General features: G+C 36.8%; 3 protein-coding genes across 4 annotated transcripts; 2 read left to right on the top strand and 1 right to left on the bottom strand.

Annotated features, from left to right (window-relative positions):
* Positions 1–74: 74 nt before the first annotated feature.
* LOC123865466 (tetraspanin-7-like) lies at positions 75–4,755 on the top strand. Its single transcript, XM_045906517.1, has 5 exons — positions 75–525; positions 930–1,118; positions 1,505–1,666; positions 2,293–2,421; positions 3,091–4,755. Exons 1-5 carry the CDS (start codon positions 448–450, stop codon positions 3,244–3,246), a joined length of 714 nt encoding a protein of 237 aa, XP_045762473.1. The 5' UTR covers positions 75–447; the 3' UTR covers positions 3,247–4,755.
* Positions 4,756–4,940: 185 nt separating this feature from the next.
* LOC123865446 (general transcription factor IIF subunit 2) lies at positions 4,941–7,607 on the bottom strand. Of its 2 annotated transcripts, none has more exons than XM_045906492.1 (4): positions 7,550–7,593; positions 6,173–6,384; positions 5,938–6,063; positions 4,941–5,234 (listed from the first exon to the last, which is right to left on the bottom strand). In XM_045906492.1, exons 2-4 carry the CDS (start codon positions 6,338–6,340, stop codon positions 5,064–5,066), a joined length of 465 nt encoding a protein of 154 aa, XP_045762448.1. In that variant the 5' UTR covers positions 6,341–6,384; positions 7,550–7,593; the 3' UTR covers positions 4,941–5,063. The 2 variants fall into 2 exon arrangements, with proteins under 2 accessions (XP_045762448.1, XP_045762440.1); XM_045906484.1 differs by having other exon boundaries at positions 4,959–5,234; positions 7,165–7,607.
* A 906-nt stretch (positions 7,608–8,513) lies between these two features.
* LOC123865275 (TBC1 domain family member 25) lies at positions 8,514–15,609 on the top strand. The gene is made up of 7 exons (XM_045906229.1): positions 8,514–8,783; positions 9,467–9,672; positions 10,148–10,361; positions 11,230–11,411; positions 11,984–12,122; positions 12,482–12,612; positions 13,069–15,609. The coding sequence occupies exons 1-7, from the start codon at positions 8,742–8,744 to the stop codon at positions 15,374–15,376; spliced, it is 3,222 nt and encodes a 1,073-aa protein (XP_045762185.1). The 5' UTR covers positions 8,514–8,741; the 3' UTR covers positions 15,377–15,609.
* The last annotated feature ends 2,274 nt before the right edge of the window (positions 15,610–17,883 follow it).

The following is a 17,883-nucleotide window of genomic DNA, read 5'->3' as shown; positions in this document are numbered from 1 at the left end:
CACTTTATGCAGAGTGCCTAAAGAGGTACACCAAAATAAATAAAGTTAGGTAAACTTAAAAGCTCCCAACTCATTTAGATGATTTCTATCTAACTAAAATAAACAGAACCGTATTAAAAACGTGACAACGTTCTTTACTTCTATTTTTAATTCGATAAGTTCGGTTGTACTTTCACGCTCAATCAATCGAAGCTATCTCAATGGAAACAAAAGATCTATTAATAGCCATATAATTGCTGATAATCTGAAGCCCAAAATAAACTTTCATGAATGTGTACCGATATATTTACAAACAATAGGGAGACGCCAATTTATCGGCGCATGCGTTCTGCAGCAGCGCGCGCACTGTTATCATATTCTGATAAGCTCCACTCCGGCTTCCCGAGTCAAACACGTTGCTCACCATTATTAACATTCTAACAAAAATGTAATACAAATTCAACGGAAATGGGCAACCAATTCAAAAACGTGGCCGTCATAGCTTGCCTCAAGACTTTACTTTTTGTTTTCAACATTGTGTTTTGGGTAAGTTTTTAACCAAATGTTAAACCTGTCTATTTTCAGTAAAAGCGCGTAAAAATAAAAACTGCTACATCCAAAAGCTCTCAAAAAAAGTAAAAGCTAAAACATTTTTTGTCGTGATCTTCCGCAAACATAGGTACCTATCTAACTATTGGGGACAATCCAAATAGAATCTCGAAAAACCATTGATTTGATTACTCTAAATCATTGTGAAAAATATAACAAGATGCAAAATTTTGAATAGCATTACCTACGACTATTATTTTTTAATTAAAGTTATCTTTCTAATTGATACTTACTTTCACAAAACGTGAAGTCAGAAACGGTTTTTCTTTTCTTTATTGTCACGTTCTTTGTGTTCTTTGTATGAGTTTGGTTTGAATGATGCGAATGCAACACTTTCACAGCTGACGGGCCTTCTCATCCTCGTTGTGGGGCTGTGGGCGGAGTTCGACCTTTATAAGTATATGGAGTTGTCCCCAGAGTTCTCGGGGACTGCCCCGCTTGTGATCATTGGCATCGCCAGCCTGATCGTGCTCATCAGTTCCGTCGCATTCTCATGCATCATTAAAGGACAACCCGTGCTACTGTACATTGTAAGTAAGCTACATAAAATATGACACAAAAAGTTACATCAAAAACCTTCGCAAAGTCTACTCGAATAGGTGTCCTGCAAGGGTAAATAGTTCGGGACCATTTCTATTTTTATTATTATTTAACAATAATATTTAATTTTATTAAAAAAAAATTAATGACATGTTATGAATTTACTTCAGCAGCTACTTTAATGTAGAATGTACCTAAGCTACCTAGGCATATAAAAGTCAGCAAAGTGCGTGCGATGTGATACGCCCGATAATATTACATGGTGCGGCTATAGATACCTACACGCAGAGATCTGTTGACCTCATCGAAATAATATTATGTTGACCTACATATTAACTGACCTTGTAAAGGAAATTAATACTTACGTATTTTGCAGTATGGTGGATTTCTGGTCTGCATTTTTATGATGGACGCGGGAGTCGGCGCATCGGCGGTTTGCTACCGGGACACCTTCACGAGAGGTCTGCACGATGGACTGACAAAAACGATCATCTCGTATAATCCAGAAAAGGCCAACTTTGATTTTGCTCAATCGACGGTAATTTTTTTACAAGTTTTTTCAACGAAGTGATTCATTTCTACGTGTTGTATCTAACCGTTTAAATACATAATGCCAAAAACGCAAAATTAAAGTTGTTACATTTTGCGATAGTGAAAGATTACTTACTTACACAAAATACCAAACTAGTTAGTATACACGCTAAAAGCGCAAATGAAGTGTTTGGAAATACCATACCCAAAATGAGCAAGGTGTTATCATAATTAAGACTTATTAAATGCTAGATGATGCCCGCAGCTTCAGCCGCGTGGATTGCTCAGATCCCCTGCAGCATCAGGATTGAGGAGTTTGAATCCAATTTTTTTTATGGAACAATGTCGCAAAGTTTATCGATAAAAAAATACGCAAATCGGTTCTGAAATCTCGGAGATATCAGTGCATAGGTAGAAAAACACAACTCCATTTTTTAACGTCGCTTAAAAATGTAGCCTATGTTACTCCTTGATTTATCCTCTACTTGTCTGTAAAAGTCCCGTCAAAATAGATTCAGCCATTCCGAAGATTAGCCCGTTCAAACAGACAGTCACTTCAATTTTATTTATTAAGTAAGTATAGAGTATAGATAAGGCGCTCTTAATTTTAAGATGTTCTTTGTATTTCAACAGCTGCAGTGCTGCGGCGTGTCTAACTATACGGACTGGATGCGACTGTCTCCCCAGCGAGTGATCCCGATCTCCTGTTGCCTGGACAAGACGCGCTGCGTAACGGCCAACTACAGCGACGTTTACCAAAGAGTAAGATAAATATTATATACCTATCCAATGTTTTTCTTTTTTTTTAATGAAAACTAGCGACCCGCCCCGAATTCGCGCAAGTAACACTGATCCATCTGAAAGCTTCCACGCCACAGGAGCTCTCAGGCTGAGATCTATAGAGCGCACTTTGACTTTGCTCAGACTTAAGACACTGTTAAAACGAGACAGCGCTATACCGCTGGCAAAAATCTGTCTCGTTTTAACTGAAACTTAAGTCTAAGCAAAGTCAAAGTGCGCCCTATAGATTTGAACCTCAGATGGAACCGGCGAGGGGTTGATCACGATCAACCTATATGACCCATATGCCTACTCGTTCTGAGAGGAGACTAGTCCACCTCGCTCGATATGAGGATTGCTAGACGTCACACACCTTTGAGAACATTATGAAGAACTGTCAAGCTTGTAGGTTTCCTCATGAGTCATGATTTTTTTTTTCTGTACATTCACCTATTCTATTGGCATGGATTAAGTCAAATCGAAAGGAACTTTCAAAGGATGGTCATTTTAATGTTTAAACTACTTCTACTACACTCCTACTACGGACCCCGGATAGGTTCGAAGCTAGTCGGGCTTACATCGACTACTTAAATACGTGAGTATAGCCGTCACATTTCATATTTTAAATGGTTAATTTTATTCCATTTTCAGGGGTGCTTTGAGGTGATAACGGAGTATCTTACGAATAACTTGAATATACTGTTTGGAATTGCTGTAGGAACAGCGCTGCTGCCTCTATTGGGCGCCATGCTGTCCTGCTCTCTCGCCAGGTACATCGAAAAATCTAAATACGACGTCATTAATTGAAAATTCTACTCGACTACCGGACATTGGATTATATCGACTTTGAATCTCACGACTGAATAGTTATTTAGTGTATTTTATTCTATGTATAACTAGCTATACCCGGCATGCGATTCGCGCGCCACCTTTTGTACATTGGTGGTCAGAAATATCACACAAGTGACAACAACTGTACAAAGTTTCAACATTTAATGTTAATTTTTATTTTTTATATAATTATTATCTATGTATAAGATCTACAGACTTTTTTCATAAAATTAAAAAGATACTTATAAAATGATATTATTTTAGTTCTTTAATGAACTCTTACTGCAAATCTAAAAATAAAGAAGTAATGGTTTAAGGGGTTAATATTGTATCAGAATATAAATACAACTTCTTTCACAAACGGGTTGTTCCGTGATAGAATCTGTATTTCACCATTGTTTCGATTAATTATGGTATAATATAACATGTTTTTCTTTTTTAATAACCTGATATTTCACGTTAGATTTGATTATTTTTTGATTTGTGATGATCCATCATGGAGTAGAGATCTTAAGGAATATTTAAGAGTTTAGCAATCGAATCTTATACTACATATATTTATATACATAATATGGTTGGGTTACACTATCGGAAATCGGCAAATGATTCGTGAGTCGTGATGTTGTGAACTGTGTGATCGGCGGCAATCGTATCGTTGCACAAATTTGCACTAACCCGAAGTGGTAAGCGATAGGTTTTAAAAATCCCGCGGAAACTATGTTTTTCCGGGATATATATAAATGGATCGAATTCGGGCTTTTACGATAGTATTTAGCAACGCAACTGACTACAGAAGTTAACGACGAATCCCAATAGTGGAGCTGTACCAATACAACATTATGGTAACTACCTACTCTCCATAGTATTGAATGTTGTTGTTAAAAATATACGTAAGTACATTTCTGTGGCTAACTATGCGTCCACACACTGCTCTACTCGCGCAATTAATCGCGACGCGCCGCACTACGTCGCTTGCCTTTGCAACATGGACATCGAAAATGTGGCAGCGTGTGCGCTATTGCATACTTACTGACAAAATAGGGAGCGATGGGCATGAACGAGGAACATGCGAATAACGCGGCCGCCTACGTCTCTGCCTCCGTTCCTCGCTTCTTCCCATGCCACACGGGCAGTGTGTGGACGGGGGGTTACGATTTATATAGCAATTTTCTCAATCTATATACTTAATTAATTAAATCAATCAACATACTTATATTAATATAAATGTTTGTTACTGATATTTGAATTCTATACCTTCTTGTAAAACTTGTCAATTTTATTATGTAAAAATTAAAAAATCAAAAATAACATTAAAGAAAATAAAGTTAAATTACGAACATGCAAATCTTTCATTTCATCCCACACTGGTTCTAATATGGAGATGTGATCAATGATCATGCAAGAAATGTCATTGAAAATCGGTCAAGTGAGAGTCGGACTCACACAGGAAGGGTTCCGTACCATCGTACGAGAAGTGTCATTTTTTATTTCTTTTTCATTTTCATGGCGATAATTTTAAAACTATGTTTAGTACTTGTTGTTATAGCGGCAATAGAAATATTCTGTGAAAATTTCAGATTTCAACTTTCTACATATCACGAGATAGTAGATACAGCCCGCTGACAGACAGACGGACAGTGGACCCTTAGGTATAGGGTCCCATTGGAACCCTTTGAGTGCAGAACCCTAATAATAATTTTGAATTATTAAATAGAAATTCATTTTATTCAAATATCATTAAATTCATTATTATTAATTATATCACCATTACCACAAATATAACAAAATTAATTCTATTCAGTGTCAGAGCCATTCTTGTCCTCCTTGGTCTCAACAGGTACATCTTGTTTATAATGTCTATATTCTGGTTTCAGCTCCCACATATTTTTATGGGGGTTCTTCAAATTATAGTTGCATACCTCTTTTAATATCTCTTTTAAATATACAATAGGTTGTCTAGTGATCTAAAACAAAAATGATAAGTTATTATACAACATCAGGTGTAGGATTCGATTCTGTGCACGCACCTCTAACTTTTCAGAGTTATATGCATTTTATATCTTATGCAGTTAAATATCACTTGCTTTAACAGTGAAAGAAAACATTGTGAGGAAACCGGCATGCTTGAATGTTGTCCATAATGCTTCCAAAGGTATGTTAAGTCTGTCAATCGGTACTTGGCCAGTGTGGTAAACTATGGCCTAATCTTTCTCATTCTGAGAGGAGAACCATGCTCAGTAGTGATGAGTCGATCATATTGATGATCATGATGAATAATCAGCAGCTTTGGTTTTGTAGAGCATTGTTTCTGTTGTTAAGACTAACAGTACATACTATCCTTATCTGCAGGAACCATTACGGAAGGGATGGCAATTCAATGAGACCTGCCATTTTAATTTAGATTTGAGATTTTAGTAAGTAGGTAATCTTTGTCAAATAAAATACTTCTCTGGAATTAATGATGAAAATAGGTTGCATTTAAGCTTCACTAAAACTGGTTCAGCATTTCTCAAGGTAATTTTATTGCCACCAGTCACTGGCATAAAAGAATAATTAAGGTTCACAGCCAGACCTGCATTGCTTACCAGTGTGCCCACAACACTCGCAAATCATGGCCACAACCTAATATGCCTCTATCACAAAATGCACTTTGAAGTTTACACTTACCTTTTGGAGATCTTTAATGTTATAATACTGATGTTTTTCAAATGCTGCAAACAGTACATTGAGCACAGCCTCTTTGTCATCACGAGCCTTTTTACCCTCAGCTTTCTTCCTCTCCTGGTATTCAATCTATAAATCAAACAATCATGTACAATGGGTAGAGAACATTTAAGTGTTGAAATAGGGCCAAAAGAATGAAGCAATAAAACAGCCAAAGCTGAAATAAAATGTGTCTTACATTATGCTTGTGATCTGAAACTGGTCTAAAGGTTTGTACAATTCTTTCTAGCTGTTGCACTTGTCTTTGAGGCATAGAAGCCTTTCGGATAGACTCTGACTTGAGTTTATAATAAGTAGGGTCAGCATACGGCCTGCACTCCAACTTTTGTACTATCCTTCCTTCCATGTATAGTTTTTCAGATTCTGGCACCACAGCATCTGTGTTTGAAGCTAAAAAGGAAAATTTAAGTTATGATTTGATTAAGAATAATATATCTAATTACTAAATGCTGCAACTTTGTCTGTGTTCATTTAGGGTTTTAAAAATTCTGTGGGAACTCTTTTAATTTATCGAGATAAAAAGTAGCCTTTAAGCATTAATTCCAGGTTTACTCTATACTAAATTTCAGCCAAATTGGTTCAGACATTATGGTCTGAAGGAGTTACAACTTTCACATTGGTTTATAATAGGTATTAGTAATATAATCTACCACTAGTTTATATCAAGAGGAATCTAGGAGCTGAGAGACTTTGTATCAATATAATTGTAAACTTAATAATCAATAAGAATTATAACATGTTGATTTTGATTGCTTGTCATACCCATCACAACCCAGTTTGGTTGCATGTTTAGTATTGGCTCGTGTTATGAAATTATTATATGACATTTAATCATCAATTTATCATTAGTATGACAGGGGTCAAGCACTGATATATCAAAAATACGTACCTAAGCTTAAGCAGAGGTAATTTTTCTTTCACTAACATAATCCATACTAATACTAATATTATAAATGCAAAAGTGTGTCTGTTTGTCTGTCTGTCTGCTACGTTTTCACGGACCAACCGCTGAACCGATTTTGATGAAATTTGGTACGAACATGGGCTACATCCCGAGGAAGGACATAGGCTACTTTTTATCCCGGAAAATCAAAGAGTTCCTGCGGGATTTAAAAACCCGAAATCCAGGCGGGCGAAGCCGCGGGCATCCTCTAGTGATGGTATACTTACGGACTGCATGAGAGAATACTCCCAAAGACTGTCGCGTCACATTCGAAACATTAAGACGATGTTCTTTGGGTATAGACTGCTCCCCTGGTTCTTTAAGACACAACACAGCTTCGGAAAGGGACAACTGCACTTGTGCCCGTTGCCCGGGAACACGGGAAATCTTTAGCTTGCCCACTTCGATTTCACCAGGGGCTTTATCCCATTTATTTGCTATATACTTTGGTACTTTAACAAGCCAAACACCACGACCTGTATTTGATAAATCCAACTCGCGGTCAACTTGAGGCAAATGATTCACACTCATTATTAGTTTGGTATAACTATTGACTAGCCTTTTGTAATTAGATTAGAAACTCACTTTAGAAATAAACGAAAACTTATTTACCCTGAACTCGAGTTGAACATGGAAGCAATGGAATCCACCAAAGAGTATGGTAGTGATAGCCGATAGGTAGTGATTAAGGTAGTGACAGTGTTGCCAGATGTCGAAAGTGTTTTCTCGTACCATGGTTGTCAAATATCTCGTACTTTCGGAACATAATCTCGTAGTTACAACTTTATTAATGAAGATTATAGTTTAAAATTTAAAAATTTCCTAATATCTGCATTTTTTACAGTTTAGTGACGTCAGCACTAGACTGAAGTTTCGAGCTGATGGTATATTTTTATGTTTTTATTTCGGCTGACGTAAAAATGACGTCATTTTGATGTTAATGAGACATGGTTCCAGCGCAATAGCAATTTGTGGGACCTACTACAACTTGTAGTTATTTGTAACAAGTTAGTTAAACTATACAAGTATGGACCCTGTCTGAGCGCTCGCCGACATACGCACGGCACCCCCAGAGCGCTTTCCAGTCAGTTTTAACAATAAAAAAAAAACACTCCAAAAAGGCAGAGCACGCCCGCCAGCCAACACCAACACAGACGAAGTCCACCCAAAGAGTATGTAGTCACTACTGGTAATACCATAAACCAAATTGTTTGCTGGTACGACACGAATGCACTTTTCAGTTCATAGATTGTCCGATAGAGAGTTAATTAGAGCTGTCGTCGCGAGCGAGATTCGTAATCACCCCGGTGGGCAAGCACACCAAAAATTGTGCATTGAAAATACCCCGTGGTGTTTGCCGGTGCTTTGTCATGTCGCTTGTTTCAAGCATGTATCGCCACCATAATATTTCATTAATCTGTGCCCAAATCAAGAATCTAATCGTGATTCGTGAAAAGTTCGTGAACTTGGTGAACTGGTTGTAAATCTTGATGACGCTGACGATGAAAGGGCTTGAACCCAGAACCGTATTTAAGCCTGTAGTGATCATTACTGATCTGTGGTAGGTGAAGTGATTACATCCTCTTTGGTAAAGCCAATTGAAAAAAAATCCTGAAAAAATCTTTTCAAAATCTAGAAAAACTAGAAAATGAAAAAATATTGTTTCGATTTTACATGTGAAAAGAATTTATAATCGTGTATGTATGTGAAAAGTAATGGTTATTTGAGCTCGCTACGTTACATTATAAAATCATAACAATAAGAGTAGGCAGCTGGCAACAGTTTCAATAGTAATGTGAAGACAATGTTTGGCTACAGCAAAGAAGCAGTTCGAGTGAAAGTCAAGGTTTTTTATTTAATAAATTTTAGTACTAAATAATTTTTCTAAAAACAGCTCTATTTGCTCGTATTTGATACCGCTACTGTGCCACAATATTAATTCATCTTTACATATATTTAGAGACTTGTACCTACTCTTTACATTGAATAATTTAGATTCAATATTGGGATTTCTAAGAGAATCGTATGTAAATTTTCCTACCTTCACCAAGGGTTAAAGGGGGGTAGAGGTCATATTTTATCAATCATTCATCCATAAATGCTTTTATTGAAAGGGGTCTTAGGGTGTTAATGCCAGAAGACTCGTATGTCGTCCCTTCAGCATGACCTACTCAATTTTCATTATTCTACAGATGAAGACAGCTCGCTTTGTTTGCCACCTCCTCTTCATTTCACTCTGCCTCATAGGCTCTCTTCACTCAAGATCTCCTTCGCGAGCTTTTCGTGCTTTATATGAATATTCCAGGGGTGGGTAGACTATGTGGAATTGGGGTGCTCAGATTTCATTTTAGGACATATTCTTATTGTGCATTACTTATACCAAATTTCTCAGTGAGGTGAGCAAAGACACACACACATACATCCGCACAAACAAAGACACACACACACATGAAGTTAATATTAGATAAAGATTACTCCCTGCATAGTTTCCATGGATAGCAAATAGTATCTGTACTTTGTTATTTACAGAAATGTGAAGGAAAACTGCAACCCGAATTGCGAAAATTTTCAGTGGACCCTCAGATAACTTCCCTGGAGGTGTTACAGAGCATTTTAGTCAAAGCATTTGATATAAAGTCAGACTTCACTCTATCATACAGAACTGTTGATGATTATGGACAAGAAATTTATTTGCCTTTGCTGTCTGATTGGGATTTGGATGCTGCTTTTCTCAAGTAAGTGGTGGTATACTATGCTCCCCTGCTGAGATCACTATGGATCTCTTCAGAATAAGAAGGGAGCATACAATTGCACCCAACACACGCGGCGACATTTTCTTGCTGGGTCGCGTAAAGGGCTTTGTGTTTATTGTACTCGCACATTCAAGAATATTTGCACGAATACAATAAAGTATAAACACAAATGTAAGAGAATTAAGGTGTCACCTACTGTACTTGTGACTGACTTTACTTAATAAAACTACCCATTTTATGCTACAGTACAAGAATGTCTGCCTATATAATGTGAAAGTGTATTTATTAGGATTGTAATTTTCTGTATAGGCAAAGTGCCAAACATGCCTTGAATTGAGCTTATAGTATTGTGTTAAAGTATTTAGGGCTAGGTTAAGCTGCAATGCATTATTGATTTTTGAAGTTACTTCTTGTAAATTCTAATATTCAAATTAATTCAGTGAACAGTTTTTTGCAGGGCTCATAATATAGCTTTAACTCAGAGATCAGAACCATGTGTGCAGCTAAAAGTAGATATGAAACCTTTTGCGGAGGCTTCCGAGGACTGGGAGCCCCCCACAACTCCATCGGCCCCTGTCAACCAAAGCAAGGAGCAGCCCACAGTGTACCAAGCTGCTCAAGCAGAGAAGCAGGAAACACAGAGTGGTTTTCAGGGGCTTATTATGAACCAGGTGAATTTCTTTAATTATTCAGAAAGAGGGTCCAAACCCAAAATTGGATTTCTGAATAATTTTTAAACACATATCAAAAATTGTGGAACCAGCAGGATTTGAATCTGCATCTTCTGGGAATCCTGCCGGTTCTGCTATTTTCGTTTTTATTTCAAAATTATTTAGAACTTTCCTTGAGTGTGGGTGAAACAATATCATAAAAAATTATAATTACCAAAATTGGATTACTGTACTCAACTAATAAAAAACTCAATTATTCCGTACAGCAATTACAATAAGACTCAGTGTATGGACTAGAAGAATTTTATGTACTAAAAACTTTTGTTATCCAAATCAGTATTGAATACATTGTATTGTCATATGAAGTAGCAATACTGTTTATATCTTGCTGATAAACTTAAGCTTCTAGATACCTAAAAATAAATGACTAGATGATAGCCACAACTATTTCCACGTTATTTATTTTTATTTATTTATTTTATTTTTTATTTGTACCTTTCTGGTAACAATATAAATAAAAAGAAAGAAAAAGTGGAGAGGGAGTTATTAGAGGTTTTTAAAAAATCCTGTTGGAATGCTTTGACTTTTGGGAATAAAAAGTAGGTAGCATTTATCGCCAGGATGCAAGCTATCTCTGTACCAAATAAATGATGTCTGCGACTTCACCTATGTGGATTTAAGTTTTTAAAAACCTGTGGGAACTCTTTGATTTTCTGGGACAAAAAATTTCTGCCCAGAATATAAGCTAAAGCTTATATAATAATTGGTTAAACAGATGGTCCATCACATAACAGACAGGCAGAAACACTTTCGCATTTATAATATTAGTATTACATATTAAATAAAATCACTTTTATTTTTTATACAGGTTGAGAAAACATTTAACATGTTTTCGAGGGCACTCAATCTCTATGATGATCCTACCACTCCACCGCGGCCACCGCTCAGTGACATAGAATTCAGGGCTTTCTTAGATGCAGTTGGACAAATTAATAACACTTCTAAACTGAGGGAGGTTATATACTGTGGTGGGATTGAACCTAGTTTACGGTAAATATTTTATTGAAAAAAACAAAGATCCTCTAATATTCTTTTAAAAAATATATATATAGGTAATACTGTGGTTGTTTGATATGGTAGTCTATTATTTACTCCGAGTATGAGCTTTATTATACATAATTTGAGGGACTTTTTGTGCTGTTCCTACTTTATTCATAATCTGTTAAAAATGTATATAAAAATGTATGTTTTTGTATTTGTTCGCTTCTGTGTGTTTGTGCATCATTCATTTGAAACTTTGTACAGTTGTTGCCACTTACGTCAAACCTTAAATCTTCTAGAATACTAATGAAAATAGAAACCTGAAGTGCCATGAACGTACAATATTAAGATGGCGCGTGAGTCGCATTTTAACGCATGTCGAGTATTAGCTAATCTCTACGTAGTATAAAACAATGTCGCTTCCCGCTGTCTTACACAACGGATTTTAATGCAGTTTTCACCAATAGATAGAAGGATACAAGAGGGAGGTTTATAAGGTGCGAAGCTGGGCGGGTCGCTTATTAAGAATAAAATAAAATACTCTTTAAAGATTCTTTACTACCTACATGCTATTCTTACAGAAAAGTTGTATGGAAACACATTTTAAACGTTTACCCAGATGGGATGACAGGCAGAGAGAGAATGGACTATATTAAAAAGAAAGCCAATGAATATTATGCCTTACGAGCTCAATGGAAGGACTGCATACAAAAGGGGATGGTAAGTAAATTTTGCTGGATGAGTTCTTGAGCATTTTGCAACTTTAGAATAGAATAGAGTATATTTTTATTCAAGTTAACTGTTACAAGTGCTTTTGAATCGTCAAAATAATTTACCACTGGTTCTGAATGCTGTTCCTACCGAGAAGAACCAGCAAGAAATTCTTGAACCAAGTCAGAAGTAGATGAATGACCAACCATTGAAGGTCCAATTTTAGCCATTTACTCTTTGCCTTCCATATAATGCTACGCATAGGCAATGTAGACACACAAAATAAAATGGTAGTTTAAATACAATCATGTTTCAAAATTCATGTTAAATATGTTTTAATAATAATTCATAAATCTTTTACGTTGCAGGTAAATGCTGACTTGGCGTACGTGACAAGTATGGTGCGCAAAGACGTCCTCCGAACCGATAGACATCACAACTTCTACGCGGGAAGCGACGACAACCAAAACATAGCATCACTCTTCAATATTCTCACCACGTAAGGTGTTTTCTTTAGTATTTCATTCAGATTATACCATCCACCATGTTTAGTAATTTAGTAGAGATGTTGTCAACTATACAAATCAGCCACTTTTTATCAAACGTCATGCCACACGTTTAGTTACCTAGATAATGAAATACAAAGTCATAAAATATATTTCACGCGTTTGGTGTACATGAATATTTCACATCTTCTTTAGGTTAATTTTAAAATGACTATTAAACTTAAAACTAGAACAGAGGATGTAAATTTTATGTATTTTAGAAGACCTTCTATTTACCTTATAATATTACTAAGAAATAATTGTTGTTTGTCGGCCATCCTCACTGGCTCATAAAAATTCATGAATTCAGTCGTTCTACCTAGGTATGCTTGTTTTTAATCTGATACCTTAATTGAGTCATTTCTGAGAATATGCGAACTCGTTAAACTTTGGTTTTCCCTTTGTTAAAGGTATGCCTTGTACCATCCAACAGTGAGCTACTGCCAAGGTATGTCAGATTTAGCGTCTCCTTTACTCGTGACGATGGGCGATGAAGCTCATGCGTATATTTGTCTGTGTGCGCTCATGAGTAGACTGTATCCCAACTTCCTGTTGGATGGGGAAGCTATGACGGTGAAATTCACACATTTGACTGAATCTCTGCAAGTGTACGATCCAGATTTCTACAATTATTTGAAATCACAACAAGCCGACGATTTGTTATTTTGCTACAGATGGTTGCTTTTGGAAATGAAACGCGAATTCGCCTTTGACGACGCCCTCCGAATGCTAGAAGTTCTCTGGGCTTCGCTACCACAAAAAACTCCCACGATGGAATTATCTTTAAAGGAGAAGGACTTCGATTCCGCAGTCGAAGTGGAGGTTGATCCGCCTCCGCTGAGCCCCTTGATAAAGGCACCGCGAGAAAACGCGTACACCAAAGTATGTGCAATGCGCCGTCAAAGTTCGAGTTTTAGTTTAGCAAACGTAAAAGCACCTAAACTTGTCACTACGAAAAAAACAAATCACAGTTTAGACGAAAATGCGGCGCGCAAAATTTTAAATAGTTCTTCTTTAAAACACACTAAGGAATTCCAAAGTTTGGATGACGCTGTTTTACAAACAAAAAAACTGTCGAACGAAAACGTCACCGACAAGAGTGCAGACTCGACGACGACGTCGCAAGATCATACAGTCAATACCAGGAGAAGCATGAAGAGTGTACCCGAACACGGCAAAGCCTTGGATGTCCCCGAGTCGACGGCGACCGCTTGGTCGAGCGCTGGAAACCTGTCCAATGGAACAGCACATGCTGAACCCAAAGACACTCCTTTAGGAAACCAGATAAGATTGTTGAGAGATAAGATATCTGTACATAATAATAAATTTTTTTCTTCCCTAGACACTCTAGACGATGCTACAGATTCAGATTCTAATAAACCGAAAGTTAGAATGATTAAAAATCTGAACGAATTTCTTAACTTCGCTACTGGAAGTAAATCTAATATGGTTAAACAAGAAAAGCTGCAGCGGACTCATTCGGCCATCGAGCGCTCCCGTTCGAAAGAATGCCCCAAAATAACTTTAACTAAAACATCCTACGAAGAAAACGATTTATCATCAACAAATTTAAAAAATCAAGGACTCAGCAAAGTTAGCAAAATGAGTTTCGAAACCAACGACGGCAGCAGTCCAGACGATTCGCAAGAATACTATCCCATGACGACGTCTATGACGAGAGAATTGAGACTGGAATTAGAACATTTAGACCGCCAAGTGTTCGGACCCTCGTACGTTAATCGCTGCAGTATGATATGCGATTCGCCATCGGACTCTACGAGCACCGAAGATAAACCGGCAGCATTTTGCACAGAAACGAAAGCAGATTGCGTCGCAACCGATGCTCTAGAAGTGCAGAATGAAGTAGCAGAATCTGTAGAAACGATAAAAAGGTCGCCGCTCCTCGAAACTATAAAATCGAATGCGAGAAGTGCGGAGGACATATACCTGTGGGAAAACCCGTTGCACAGAAACACTCCTACCACTCGAACCACTGCCAGCTGCCCTCAAACTCCCGACGAGCAAGCCGAATTGGATTTCGATGGTGATACGGGAGAAATTTTCGAGGAACATTCGGGTAAAAAATCTATAACGCCTATTAGGTTATTGAGAAAAAATCACTCTTTGGAACCCCAAGAATCGTTAAAAAATATAAGGCATTCCAACACACATTCCAGCGAATCGGATTCCTCCGAGAAAGACCCAGTAGAATCGATCGACACGCCTACACTAAAACACAGTCAGCAAGAACTCAATTCAAAATCCCATAAATTTTTCTCAAACATGTCGCATGAATTAGAGAACGCGAAGAAGAATTGTGAATCTCTTCTAAATGTAAAACAGTCTAATTTGCAGAGCGTGGCATCGACGATTAACAACTTTCAGAAGAAATACGAGGTGTTTAAACCTCCCGTGCAAAAGAGTGCGGGCATTCCGTCGGTAGGTACCGAGAGTCCGGTTAAAAATTGCATCAGCAGTCTTCCTTCGCCGACAGTGTTCGGTGGTGGGAATCCATTTTTGATGTATTTATGCCTGACAGTATTGCTGCAGCACAGAGATTACATAATGAGAAATCGCATGGACTACAACGAATTGGCGATGCATTTTGACAAAATGGTACGTAAACATAACGTAAACAGGGTATTGAATCAAGCGCGGCAAATGTACGCTCTTTATTTAAAGCAACAAGCACACAAGACTGGTGATGTTACTACTTGAAGTTTTTTTTTTCTTTAGTGACAGTAAAGATCTCCAATAAATTCTTTTTATTGCTCACAATTTATTAAATATAAGTTTATCTATAGGTTAAATTACAGCGTCGAATAAATTGTATTTAGAAGAATCCAGTATCTATGCATTTCAAAGAAAAAATGTCGATGAAATTATATGGTATGTGATGTCCGTTTATGTATTAAGAACAGAGGCCTTATTTTAAGTCTTTAATTTTAGTATATATTTTAAGAATGAACCGTTTAAAATACTGCTGCATTTTATTTTGTTACATATTTTGAATGTCTTGTCTTAATGTCAATGAATTATTTGTCGATTGAAAGTTTCGTTCTGAAAATCCTAGGATATAATTATACCTTTTAGTTGTTATTATGTTACAAAACACACGGAAGCCAAAATAATTCTTACGCCCACTTGCATAAGGGCATTTAATAAACTTATTTAGTTTAGCAATTGCATTATACTATTGCTAAAAAGTGACATGAATATTATAACTAGATAAATCATAGTCCTTGTGCAAATGGGCCATAGAATCTGTGACCACAAAAGAGACAAAATGCAATGACTCTTGCAAGCGGATTTATGGAGTAAACTATCAAGTTATTTCCAACAGACTATTGTGGCGAAGCATTCCTTAAGGCGCCGTCCCAATACAACGCGAATGCGCGATCATCGCAAGTCCGCGCGAATTTTAATCGTCCGAACGCACGATAAAACTTACTGATCTCAAATAGGTGTCGTAATTGGCATTCGCGCTATGATCGCGTATTCGCATTCTGTAATCTGTTAGGCGCGAGCACGCGATGGTCGCATCGCTTACTTGCGTGATGGTCGCGTAATAGCGTTAGGTACAGTGCGACGGATCTTTTGGCGCGTGGCCAAAATCGGAACTAACGCCGCCATCTTGTGAAGCGTCACACTGCCCCTTGTGTGTGGGTGTTGCTAAAAAAAAATCTGAAATTCACTGTTATTAGATCCATATACAATAACATTACGATTTACGATTATAATTGCTGGCAGCCTTTGATCTACAACTACGCCTCCCTGTCAATGTCATTCAAGTGCCAAAAGATCCTTGTCTTGTCGCACTGTATTAAGAAGACGCCTTACGTTTACTGTTTTGTTCCAAGATTTATCACGCGCAAAATTTTCGAATATATTGAACGAAGGACCTTGTTTCTTATTCCAAAGATTAGGTTTGGATCCCTATTGTGATATTATTTTAATTAAGTTTTTATATCTTGTATTAATTGACTTTTTTTTAACTGTAAAATATGCATTTAAGATCTTGTGTGAGTGATAATAATAAATGCACAATCATGCTCCAAAGTATTTAGTAAATAACTGATCTAGTTTGACGAAGTTTAATTAAGTAATGTAAGCTTCTTTAAAATCAATCAAATTAAACCCAGTTTTAATTAATGTTCATTACAATCATTACAATACAGGTAATCCTCACTATCTGTTGAAATAGTTGTTTAGTCACACTAATATTATAAAGGAGAAAGTTTGTATGTGTGTGTGTGTATGTTTGTTACTCCTTCACGCAAAAACTACTGGACGGATTGGGCTGAAATTTAGAATGGAGATAGATTATACCCTGGATTAGCACATAGGCTACTTTTTATCCCGGAAAATCAAAGAGTTCCCACGGTAATTTTAAAAAACCTACATCCACGCGAACGAAGTCGCGGGTATCAGCTAGTGTTGTATAAAATCTTCGGAAATGCATAAAATATGTAATAAAGTTAAACAAATCGCTGAAAACTGAAAACAATTGTGGCGGTCGCCACTAGATGACGCTTCTCACACTCATGCCAAAGAATCATACATCAAACAAATATTTGTTTATTGTTTATCACAATAAATCAAAACTTAAAAAACCCCCGACAGAAAAGAGCTGATAACTTTCAAACGGCTGAACCGATTTTCTTCGATTATAGTAAGAACACTCGATCAAGCCACCTTTCAAACAAAAAAAAACTAAATTAAAATCGGTTCATTCGTTTAGCTACGATGCCACAGACTGATACACAGATACACATGTCAAACTTATAACACCCCTCTTTTTGGGTTGGGGGTTAAAAATCTGTTAACGCAGTTAAATCTAATCGCAGATAGTGAGGAAGCTTCTTATGAAATGTAAAAAAATGATTATCAAATGCTGTGCTTAAATTGTTCATAATATTATGAATACTAATTGAAAAAGTACCTATAATAGCCTGTAAATAAAGTATATATAGCTATTCTTTGAGTTCGTTTTACTTAATAACCATGCTTATTACCTATATGAGGTACCCTTTCGATTCATCCAATCTATACTTAAATAGGTAATTTTATAAGAGGAAAGATTTGTTTCTTTGTAATTGATAAACTCTGAAAGTCGAACCGATTTTAATAATTCTTAAACCGTTAGAACGTTACTGTATCCAGAAGTAAATAAATTACATAAATGTAGCGGGGACGAAGTCGTGGGCAAAAGCTAGTTTGCAATA

The sequence above is a fragment of the Maniola jurtina genome, chromosome 1 (genome assembly GCF_905333055.1).
Source record: "Maniola jurtina chromosome 1, ilManJurt1.1, whole genome shotgun sequence".
Taxonomy (NCBI): Eukaryota; Metazoa; Arthropoda; class Insecta; order Lepidoptera; family Nymphalidae; genus Maniola; species Maniola jurtina.
The sequence above is the reverse complement of the archived record's forward strand: the minus strand, read 5'-3'. Positions and strand labels throughout refer to the sequence as shown.